The sequence below is a fragment of the Pyxicephalus adspersus genome, chromosome 6 (genome assembly GCF_032062135.1).
Source record: "Pyxicephalus adspersus chromosome 6, UCB_Pads_2.0, whole genome shotgun sequence".
NCBI lineage: Eukaryota > Metazoa > Chordata > Amphibia > Anura > Pyxicephalidae > Pyxicephalus > Pyxicephalus adspersus.
In genome coordinates, this window is record NC_092863.1 from 40641762 (window position 1) to 40653999 (window position 12238).

A 12238-nucleotide genomic window follows, 5' to 3' on the forward strand; every position below is an offset into this window, starting at 1 on the left:
TAGAGCGTAGTGGGTATAGGCATAACTCAGTCAAGCAATGTAGACAGGTAAAGCCCATAATCAGTATTATATTGGCTTACAGGAAACACATGCATCCTAGAACTGTATTTTTCTGATCTTTACATTATTATCTAATTGTCCGGGGTTCATTATGCTACATTTTGGAGAAGCTTAAGCTTGAGGAAGGACAGGGATGCCCGAGACTTTTGCCCTGTACGGATTTGCAAAAATAATAAATGTGTATTTTGCATATGTATATGTAAATGTATATTTGATTATTTATTTATATATATATATATATATATATATATATATATATATATATACAGTGGTTGGTGTAAACTCAATATAGTCATATGCAGTGCACTCCTTATTCATCCAACTGCATATTTAAATAGGTTATGTAGCTGTATAGCCCAAGTCCTTTATAGAAATAATTAATCTTTTTAAATGTATATTCTTAACATTGGTATCATTTTTTTATGCTCTTAGCTCCATGTGGAGGAAAAATTCACAATGCCACTGTTGGACGAGTGCTTTCCCCAAACTTCCCCAGCAACTACAGCAACAATCTCTTTTGTGCATGGACAATAGATGCACCAGGAGGACAAAAATTACACTTGCATTTTGAGAAGTTCATTTTGTCTGAAAAAGACAGGTATGATTATTAAATCTTTTTATCTTCTATAGTTTTTACATGGCACTTCCTGTGGATCTACAGTGAATCAGCATCAAAAAGTATATCTCTGATTTTAAATATATCCTTTTCATCCTGTGCGCTGGGTTATGCTAATTGCATAAAGTATGATGCACTTGATTACAAGGTATGAATCATATCACTGACAACTACTCCAAGCATTCACCAAATGATGCTTAATTGCATGCCATAAATTCTGCTTTGCACAGCCATAATGTTATTTGCTCTTTTAAAAAATAAGAGGAAAATATTTGAAGGTAAAGCTCACTAAAGTAAAAACACTTTTTTTCTCTCGGATGTATTACAGAAAGATTGTATATATTGCTCCAATTAGGATACTTCGGGCGCTTCTATCTATGGGTAGGGACCGTTGACAGGGATCCTTCTCTTAATTCACAAACATACAACATAAACTCTGCTTGCAAAGTACTAGCCACTACCCACACTACCACCACAACATTTTACTGCACTTGATTATCAACACACAATGGCCCTGATTTACTAAAGCTCTCCAAGGCTGGAGAGGATACACTTTGATCAGTGAAGCTGGGTGATCTAGCAAACCTGGAATAGATCTGGTCCGGGATTCAAAACATTTGCTAGAAAATAGCAAATGATTTAAAGAAATCCATTCCAGGTTTTCTGGATCACCAAGCTTCACTGAAGAAAGTGTACTCTCTCCAGCCTTGGAGAGCTTTAGTAAATCAGGGCCAATGAGCCTGATTTAATAGAGCTCTTCAAGGCTGGAGAAGATACACTTTCATTGGTAATCCTGGGTAATCCAGCAAACCTGAAATTAATTTCCTAAAACTCATTTGCTATTTGATAGCAAATGTTTTCAATCCTGGACCAGATTAATTCCAGATTTACTGGATCCCCCAGGTTTACTAATGAAAGCATATATTCTCCAGCCTTGGAGAGCTTTAAAAAATCAGGACCAACACAAAGAGAAGCCACGCAGAGCTTTACCTTCCACCCAATTTCGTGATAGCTAATCCACTTTCTTTTGCAGCCGGAGGTATGTGTAGAACTAATTTTAATTGCTGTAGGCAGCTGTGGATTTAGGAAAGCTATAATTCTCTAAGTCAAAAAGAGGATAACTTTATGCAGATGAAAAAAAAGGAACAATATATGACTTTTTTGATGATACGATTCACAGATTCTTTGGTATGACTTACGCAAAGCAAAACTGCGCTGACAGCTGCTGCATGTCTGGCAAGTGAGCCATTTAAACTAATTAGAGTTATTTCAGGTAACTGAAAAGACTGTTTAAATAAGTGGAACATTTGTACTGTTATTTCTTTACAAAAAAAATGTACTTGTAGCAGTTAACCCCTTATATTTCAATGTAAATGTGCTGTCATTATTTTAGTGGACTTCATAAAGCATTTAGCATTTGTATTTCTAAAAGGTGAAGGTGGCATTGTTTGAAGGGCATCCATCATGGGAAAGGAATTACTTATTTTAAAGCCTGCAAATTACTAAGCTAATACACTCACCTCTAACATTAATGCTTAGTAAGTCACTGACCCAGACAAGTATGCCGTGGTCCTAAAGACATGGCCTACACGTTTGTTCCTGATTAGTGTTTTTTATTAGTAAGAATGGGGAGGACAGTATGGGAGGGTTGTCAAATAAAAAGAGAAGGTCTTACCGGGTTCAGTACATAGTTTTCTGAAAACATCATCACACCCCACTTCATTGCTCTACATCCTGACTCAAGCAGTGGTCTGGGTCTTATGAGGAGTTTTGCAAAAATTGCATTATTGAGTGCATGTCAGTCTGCAATAGGGGGCAATTATATGTAAACTGGGCTAGGTAATGCCTAGGTTATGATGGAAAGGTCTGGATAAGGCTAGCCCTAAAAATAAGATGGGAGCTGACTTGTTGCAGCTTCTAATGGAAACAGTGAGAAACTTATTGTGGTTAGTTGGAGTAAACAATTTCAGTATTAAGGTCCTTTACAACTGTGCAAGACTCAAGGTAAGCTTGGAGTTTATTTATTTATTTTTAGTGAAGTCATAAATACATTTGTACAAACAAAAACTTTTAAGGCCTATCACTTACATTGCATTTTACACTAATACTTGTTTATATAGCAAAATGTACAAGTGTACACAAAATCCTGTATCTATTCATCACAATTCCATATGCAGTTTTACGATTCAGCATTTGTCATTGCAAGGTAGGTTAGCTAATTTAGCTAACTTGCTTTACATATTGCAGATTGTTGCAAATCAATAGTGATTACTGAGCATGACGAACAAAAAGCATGTCTTGGGTACAAAATATACCCACCAGACTAAAACTGCCAAACAAGCTTTTTTATACATCACGTTAAAAAACTTAGTCTTTTGCTTCTTGATAGCTTTATACCACTAAAAGGGATCATGCTTACTGTATTTTAGGGGTTTTTTTTACAAAAAAAGAAAACAAATGTATTCCTTGTATTCATTAGGCTCAATAACTTTGGCCTTAAACCCAGGTGCCAGGCTGCTCAATATTTTATCACATGCTACATAAAAGAGGCCTTTCATTTTTTTCCAACAAGGCTCCAAATTACAATATTTTAACAAGGACAAGAAATACATGGAGTAGCTTGCTAAAACTTTGTTGTTGTTCATTTGTGCTTTATATTCATTTTTTATATTTCTAGTACGAAATGTTTGCCCCACTTTGACAACATCTGTCAAACCACAAACTGGGTGTTAATGCAAGGTAATGGGATACATCCTACTCTCTTGTGTTGAGCCCTGACTGTATATGTCTGAAACAGATAAAGTGAAGCAAGTGAGCTTAAATTGTGATTTTATCTCAGGTAACTCAATTAGCATATAAATTATCCTTAACAATACAGTGAGAACTCCAAGCTCCCTCTTTATATTGTCTCAAAGAAGTTGCAGTTGAGCACAAATCCCTAATCCTGGAGATTACAAATTCATAATTTCTTTGTTACATTTTTAGGATCCAATGTGTTTGTGTTGATCAAACTGATGAGAAATATCCATAAACAATAGCTCTTACCTTCCCATTCTTTCTAAGTAATGAAGCATTTCTAATTCAAGCTTTTTATTGAACTTTGTTCAAGCACCTGGAATCTTAAAAACTTAAAAACTTCATTAAAAGTAAATAATGCGTTTTCCAGTAGCATACCTCGGGGTAAGCAGAAGGTGAGGTTTGTCTGCCTCTGGGACAGAAATAGGGATGTACAAAGTGTGCCAATGAACGAGGCCCCACAGGGGCCCCAAGACATTTCTGTTGGGGGCCCTAAGGTACTGTTCCACTGTTGACCATGTCTGCCGCTGGTCTGGCCTCAATAAAACTAACTTATGGAGTACTCTGCCAGCACTTGGAAGGACTTTTATCAGAACCATACTTCCTAATACCAGAACTACTCCGCTGCTGTTTCAGTCCCTACTGTCACAAAGGTACAGAATAAAGGTGCGTACACACTTCCAATTTTTATCGTTCCAATCGAACGACGAACGATCGATTGGGCAAAAAATCGTTCGTAAAAAAGTAACCAACGACGCCGACGAACGAGGAAACTCGTTGGAAACGAACGACCGGACCGGCGGATCGGATTGGACGACGATCGTTGAACATCGTTCGTGTGTACGGTCGTTCGTTGATCGTCCATGTTCAGAGCATGCATGATGAACGAACGTCCGTTCACTTTCTGTCGTGCACATAGTTCCTCTATCGCTTAAACGATCGTATCTATTGTGTGTACAATATCTACGAACGATCGTGTCGTTACCTCTATGTGCATGATCGGTGCTATACGATCGTTCGTATATATCGTGCAGGAACGTTCGTCGTTCATTTTCCGACGATAATATTTGGAAGTGTGTACGTAGCTTAAGTCTCTCACTACTCACTTTCTTTGTGGATCTCTACATTAGACAACCCCATCTGTCAGAGACAGGAAGAAATGAGTAGATCCTTGATTGGTGGCCTGACAAGTGAGAGAGGTAACTTGAAGCTCAGAGAAGTGCCACTAAAATAATTTTTGCGTGTCTCTGAATTTTCCTTTTTTACCAATGTAAAGGGCATTTCTTGCATGGGTGGTCAATAGAAAAACCAGTAACACACACAAACCAATAATGTCAGTGTTAGTGGAAAGACGAATCCACATTGATAGTGGTCAGCTGTTTTTACTTCTCAATGCTATTTGGAGGATCATATTGCTATAATCCCCAGCAGGCATAACACTATAAAACCATTACTGGCATGATTATTATACTTCATGTTTGTTCTGAAAGTAATTATTATTTATTTACTTTTTATTTACTTAAAATTACTACCTAAAGCATTGTTAAAGCACATGGGTTGTAACAATCTGCTCCGAGTCTCAAATATATTAGGTATACCCTTGTTAACCTGTGCTATTCTTTCATTATGTGTGTATAGGGGCTGTTGTAAGCAAAAACATGTATAGAACAGGCTGGAGCTACTGAAGTAGGAAGGTGAGCAAATGGTGAACATGGACAGGGACTAGGAGAGAACAGAAGGAAAATTGAGGGCAAGCAGTAAGGAAGATCAGGATAGGCTTAAATTAGAAAGATAGAGGTAGATGTAAAGTTTGAAAAAAGGGGAGGAGGGCTAAGGATTAAAAAGTGGTTTAAGGAGGAAGGAGGTTTAGAAGAAAAAAGTAAAAGATCGAACTTCCCTCCCCCCACCCTGTTATGCGGTTTTAGTTTAAGGGGTGAGACTGGTTGATAGTTGGGGTCCATCTGTTCAGTGGCATGGTTGCTGAATAGCGGGTGGGGGGGTTAATGTTTAAACTAACTTTAAAGGTAATTGTTACACTGGGGAATACATTTTTAGTTGATCTTACACTTGTTTTTTAATAATTTTTGGGTGGTGAATCCAGAAATAATGAAATCCAGAAAAATCCAGAAAAATAATGAAATCATAACTTGAATGTGCTGTCTATTTAAATTTCTTGTGTTCATACAAAGGATTTATTGTTATGACTTTTTTTATAGTAAAACATTTAAAAATGAATTGGGTAAGCGGTTAAGGTAAAAAGTTATAGCTTTTCCTGGAGTGTTCAGTGTTAGGACAATCCCGCCGGATGCTCCAACTATAGTCAGCCATCATATGTACACTCAATCTATCCTGATACCGTCTTTCCATGACCTTCAAATCTTGGTGGAATCGTTCACCTTGCTCATAACTGACTGCACTGACTGCAAGTTTTTCCGTAAAGTTTGAAAGATGACTATGCAGAAAATGCACCTTGATGCTCATATTGCAACCAGGCATTTTGTTCTTGACATTTTCTGTGTAAATATTTTGAATAATAACCAAGCATTCTTTTCAACTTCTGACATTGTCCTGATGAAATGTTCTTCTTTGATGAGCTGCCGAATCTGTGGACCATCAAACACACTGGCCTTTATTTTTTCAAATGACAGGCTAGGAAATGCCAAAATGAAGTACTTGAAACAGTCTCCTTCAGTTGGCAAAGCTTAAACAAACTGCTTCATCAGACCCAGTTTTATGTGCAGAGGGGGGAATATATTATTCTTTCTATCAATAAGTGGCTCATGTAGAATGTTTGGATCACCTGGTTTTAGGGCTGATCTTGGAGGCCAATTCCTTTCCACCCAATGCCTCTCACGTGCTCTGCTGTCTCACATGCACAGATAACAAGCATACTTGGTGTATCTGCGTTGCTGACCAAGAAGGAAGCATACCATTTTAGGGTGTTGGTAATATTGCAACAACTCAATGACTCTCTTTATGTCTGCATATTCTTCACAAAGAGAAACTGAATGGCCAATTGGGACTGACCCAAATATATTGCCATTGTGAAGGAGGTCACACGTTAAGCTCCACTTTGAACTATCAATGAATAGTCGCCATTCAGTTGAGTTATAGATTGGAATTGCCAATTCCTCCATTAAACCAGGTATGTTATGGCAATACACAAAGCCACTGTCAGTTCTAAAGTACTGCAGAAATGCAATTTCGAAAGTACAATATCTTTGTTCCTTTTTCAAGTAAGTTTTTCTCACGCAGTCTTGATGCTAGGAGTTCTGAAGCCTTCTTCGATAGTCCCAAATCACGTGCCAAATCACTCATGCTGACCAAATCCCTTACGATTAGAGCCCACTTGAATTTCAAACTCTTTATCATTGTTGTCACCTAACTCATCACCATAATCATGTTCTTCAAAAGAGGGTAGTGTAACAAAAGCGGGCAATGGGATTTTATCTGAATGAGCCACTGGGCGTATAGCCGATGGTAGACTAGGATACTCTATGTTACATTTATTTTTCTTATTATATCCTGAAGTTTTTACTATACAAAAGTACCAGTCACTGAAATGATCTCCTGGCTCTACCAATGGCATCTTATCACGTGTTCCCTTTGTCCACATCCGTAAACCTTCGACACACTGTTTGCACACCCTATGAGGGGACCAAGGCTTGCTTTACAAATGTGCTGATGTTCGCCCTTTGACTGGGAACGGTGAAACTGCCAAAGATATAACAAAATGTATCAGTGTTGTTTAGGCACTTACAACAAAAAAAAGCAGAGCCAGACATGACCTGAAAGAAAATACGTGCGTTAATAGAAAAATAAATTTTGCTTATTCACTAAGTAGAGCAGCGCACAACCTCTGACCACACTGTCTTGTGTATAAATGAATAGCCTATACAAGTCCATGCTACAGTGATCGCTATAAAATAAGCGGTAGAGAAAAAACCTGATGCGATAGAAGAAAACTAACCGCACTTTCAGAATCAGCATACCTATTTGAGTGTAAATAAGCTAAAAATTGAAGTAAAAAAAAATTTGTACAAAATTGTTCCCCAGTGTTAGTTGTGTTATTGTGTTATGGTTGTTTTTTATGTTAAATATACAGATATGTGAACAAAATGTTTGCATTTGAATTGGCTATTTTTACCACACAAGGTTGTTTGGTGTTATGGTTTGGTGGGGAGATGGGAAGGGTGAAGGCTTGGGGAGGAGGAAAAAATGTGTTTAAGTAAAGAGTGATTATCCTAGCTCCTTGGGTCATGCCATAGCAAACCCTAGATAACAGCTGCTAATCTATGTAAGAATAGATTGTGTCTGTATTGTGTTTGTCAAGATACTATCCCTCCTTTACTAATTTGTTGGTAAAGGAGGGATACATAGTCATATCATGGTAGCGGTAACTGGTAACAGTAACCCTTGAAATTTTCAGTTTCTACACTGGGTTTACAACTGCTTATGCTGAAATCTATAGACAGTAATGTTTTGCGTGGAATGCTTCTGTAACCTAACTTGAACGTTCACCATTTTTCTTCTGTAAAATCAGACTACCTCTGCTCTGTCTGATTTCAGCCTAGTGCTTTGAAAAAGAGGGGTGGAGCTCCACCCCATTGGTAAAGAATACAAATACCTAATTTATATTTAAAAAAGAAATCTTATATTTAATTTTAAATCATGCAGGTTGGCTGTATACAGCAATGGGAAGATGCTCTTTGATTCGGCAAAAACAGAGACGGTGCCATTTGAAGGTCTTATTAGTGAGGGGTCTTGCATCAGGATTGAATTTTCTACAGATGAGTCCAAGACAGCTCCAGGATTCAATATCCGTTTTGAAGGTAAATTAAAACTTGTAATGAAATACTAATGAATGAACTTCTAAAATGCACTTGCTCCCATCATTTGCAATTTCGGGATGATGCAAGTTGAATTTCATTCAATTCTAAAGCAGCCCAGTTTTGTAAATAAATGTTTCATAGGAGAAGAACAAGTGTTAAAAACATTATTAACATTTTGAGTTTTATTGTAAAACATGGATTTTACATTTCAAAGGATTATATACTATTAAATTCAGATGCAATGGATGTTTTTCAGTTTATGGATGTTCATATAAATTCAAATATTTTCAAATAACTTTGTTCATTAAGCTACACATAATGTTATAGACATAAATAACTAAGCTGCCAAGCCTATATGCTATTTACATTATAATCTTTTCTATTGTATATATTAAAAAAATCTGTGGGCTTCCTTCCATACCACTTATGAAATTTCAACAGGATTAAAATCAAGTCTTTGACTAGGCCAATTTATAGCCTATTGATCTTTAAGAAATCAATTCCAGGTTTGCTGGATTACCCAGGTTCACCAATGAAAGTGTATATTCTCCAGTCTTGGAGCTTTAGACATCAGTCCTAATGAATGCAATTTGTCCAGAACCTAAAGCCGCAAACCAAGTCCAAAGCATATAATTTCCATCACCAAGCTTCAATGCTAGTATGGGGTTTTCTTACAAAATGCTGTTTTTGGTTTTCACCATATACTATATATCTGATATTGAGCATTTTGATTTTAAAATGTATTTTTAAACTCCTTGCCAATCTTATAAGCATCCTTAACCTTCAGGATTACCCCCATTAATAGCAAAGAAAACACCAGACCCTCAGTATCTAAGTGTTAAATAAGACTAAAAAGGTTACATCTGCATAAACATATACAGTATAGGAGGTTCTTGTCACTTGCGGGAAACCTAGAAAACCTGATTCTAATTTTATGGATTTGAACTGCATTTTTATTTTAGAATATTAGAATGAATAAACCATGTTAGACATTTTAGAGAAGCATGGTCCTGGGAGCTAGGATGATCGCCACCCTTTCCTCTATTTACGAATACCCTATCTTGCTCTCTCTCTACCCCCCTCCTCACCCCAATAATTTCCGAATTTCCCCCCAACCATACCATGACACAAACTCAATCTATTGAAAATGGAAAATGGCCAAAACACCCGCATTATTGGCACAGCTAAAAACTGTAAACATTTTACCAATTATGAAATAATTAATAATGAAATCATTAAATCTTTTACTCCTATTATCACTTATGTTCCCAGCTGCAAAACCACACCAAATCAAGAACACTACTCGTACCCCCAACCCCCCCTTCCACCCAGCCCAAACAATAACCATAATAGTTGTAGATGTCATGCCTACTTTGGGTCTCCCTTTTACCACACACTCGCTCTGAGGAACCCATCTGCCACACTACCAAACTTACACCCCCCCAACCCTAAAATGGCCAGGCAGAAGAAAAGCTGTTTTCTTTCACCTTTTCTTTTCTTCCCCCAATTCCGCTTTAATAACTCAACTTTCCGCCCTCTTTTTAAACTCTTAGCCTATCCCCGACCCCTACCTTTAACCTATCCTAACTATTCTTTTAGTCCCTTAACCCCTTACTCCCCCCTAGCCCCTAGACATGACTGCCCTTCATATACCTCAACAGCTTTATGCCTATTCATTGTTGCTCCCCATCAATCTTGGAAGTGTTATAATGCTGTCAATCTACAGTAATTATTTTATTTATGAAACAAGGAGAGGTCATCCCATCAAATTCTCCCCAAAGTCAAACAGTGAAACGCTCAGTAGTTGCAAAAAATCAAGAGAGCTACATCTGATATTTGGCAAGGCTCGGTTGCAAAGTTAAATATTAAAGTTCATTACAGTACAATTAGAGAAAGACATGTATGACTGATTTAGAAGGGATGTTAGGAGAAAGCCTCGTTTCTCTAAAAAGAACATGGCAGCATGCCTTTAGTTTGCAAAGTTGCTTCTGAACAAACCACAAGACTTCTGGAACAATATCCTTTGGACAGATAAGACCAAATGGGAGATGTCTGGCCATAATGCATATCAATGCAGCATATCAAAATAAACACCTCATACCAACTGTTAAGCTCGGTCCTAGAGCTGTGATGATTAGAGGTTTTTTTGGCAACAGGAACTGGGCACCTTGCAGTGCAGTACAGAGTCAATCACCTCCTCTGTATACCAAATACAAAAATGTGAGCCCATTTGTGTGAAAGCTTGGCCCAAACTTTGTCATGAAACAAGACAATGATCCCAAACAGACTAACCAATCTTCAACAGAATGGCTAAAAAAAAGAAAAAAGAATGATTATGTTACAAAGAGTGGGCCAAAGTTTCAGAAAAATGGGCCTGATTTATTAAAGCTCTCCAAGGCTGGAGAGGATACACTTTCATCAGTGAAGCTGGGTGACCCAGCAAACCTGGAATGGATCTGCTCTAAGATTCAAAACATTTGCTTGCAAATCCAGGTTTGCTGGATCACCCAGTTTCACTGATAAAAGTGTATCCTATTCAGCCTTGAAAAGCTGTGTGTGGCTCAGGGTTCACTTTCAGTACCAACAGCAGTAACCCTGAGCCACACTCAGGGTGGAATTGCTAGGATGTTTTACCTGGTCCCCACCTGCCCGCGGCGCCCTCCAGCGATTCCTGGCATCTGTGTCCCCTGGTGATGCTGGCCGGCATCTGTGTGTGTGAACGTTGGGGACGCAGATGCCGGCCGGGCCATGCGAGCATACGGCTGGGAGGCAGGAAATTAAAATAATAAATAATTTTTAATATACCGCTTTTACATTTTAAAATACTTATTATTCAGACCGCCAGGGAGGTTAATAAATCAGGCCCAATGTGAGAGATTTATAAAGTCGTACAACAACCAATGCTCCAAAACAATTGCTGCTGAGTCATGGGCTGTACTCACTTTCTCACAAATGGTTTCTCCATTTTGGCTTCATGTTTGTTTAAGAAATATTGAAACAGTGTATTTCTTTAGATGTTGTTTCACACCTAATTTTAGATGTATATATTTTAGAACACACAAAGGACCAGATGAATACTTATTATGTCCTGATGCAAAAAGTTTTAGAATCTTGGGCTAGCTTAGCACAGTGTGGGTGATCTTAACAAAATGCAATCATTTTAAAACAGGAATAGTTTCACATATGCCTTTGCTTATTGCTATTTACAGGTTATTCATGCAAGAGCCAAAGGCTAAAGATAGACATATATGTCAGTTGACATTTTAGAATGCCTGATTTTAGTGTTCTGACTCAGGTTTCCCAGTCCTTATTGGGTAGACAAACTGATTGTCATTTAGATCCAGCTGTAGGGTCAGCATACTAGTCATATGGTCATATGGGATCCCTTCCCCATGTTTTATATCCATTAGGTGTACTCCCCAATTTTTTTTTTTCCAGTCCACACAAACATTTACAGTATTACACTCAGGTGGACAAATCAGTAAATTGGAAATCATTGATGGGTGTAATAATTGCTAATTAGTTCTAGCTCTGAACAAGATAGTAGTGGCATCAGATGGAGGTCCATATCAAGGCTATAGTCCCCATGTGAAAATGCTAGTTCTTGGTGGTTGATCCCTGACATCACATGAAGTGAGTCTCATGCTCTTCTTTACCTATTTGCAGCAGGTATTGTCCTCACTCCGAAAAGCTAATACCAAATATAGTGGGGTTATAGCACGTTGCATTTTTACTGCTAGAGGGTATTATGACTATGCTTGCCATGCAGAGTCATAACAGTGGTTTGTTTAAGACATAAAATAGGGAGCTAGTAGCCACTGCAGTAGATGTATAAATAAGAGAGGCCTAGGGCTATCTACCCCCCCCCCCCCCCCACATGCCATCAGGATGGCCGTCTAGGAGATGTACAATACCCAGAAAGGGGAGGGCTGGT

The 12238-nt window shown here is 38.0% G+C and overlaps 1 protein-coding gene across 4 annotated transcripts in view; it reads left to right on the forward strand.

Moving 5' to 3' along the window:
* The window catches only part of SEZ6L (seizure related 6 homolog like), a 227342-nt gene that overhangs the window by 161515 nt on the left and 53589 nt on the right, over positions 1-12238 (forward strand). For all 4 annotated transcript variants that reach the window (XM_072415423.1, XM_072415424.1, XM_072415420.1 and 1 more), the window contains 2 exons: positions 493-658; positions 8150-8304. In XM_072415423.1, the coding sequence (XP_072271524.1) occupies positions 493-658; positions 8150-8304 (321 nt within the window). The remainder of the gene's footprint in view (positions 1-492; positions 659-8149; positions 8305-12238) is intronic.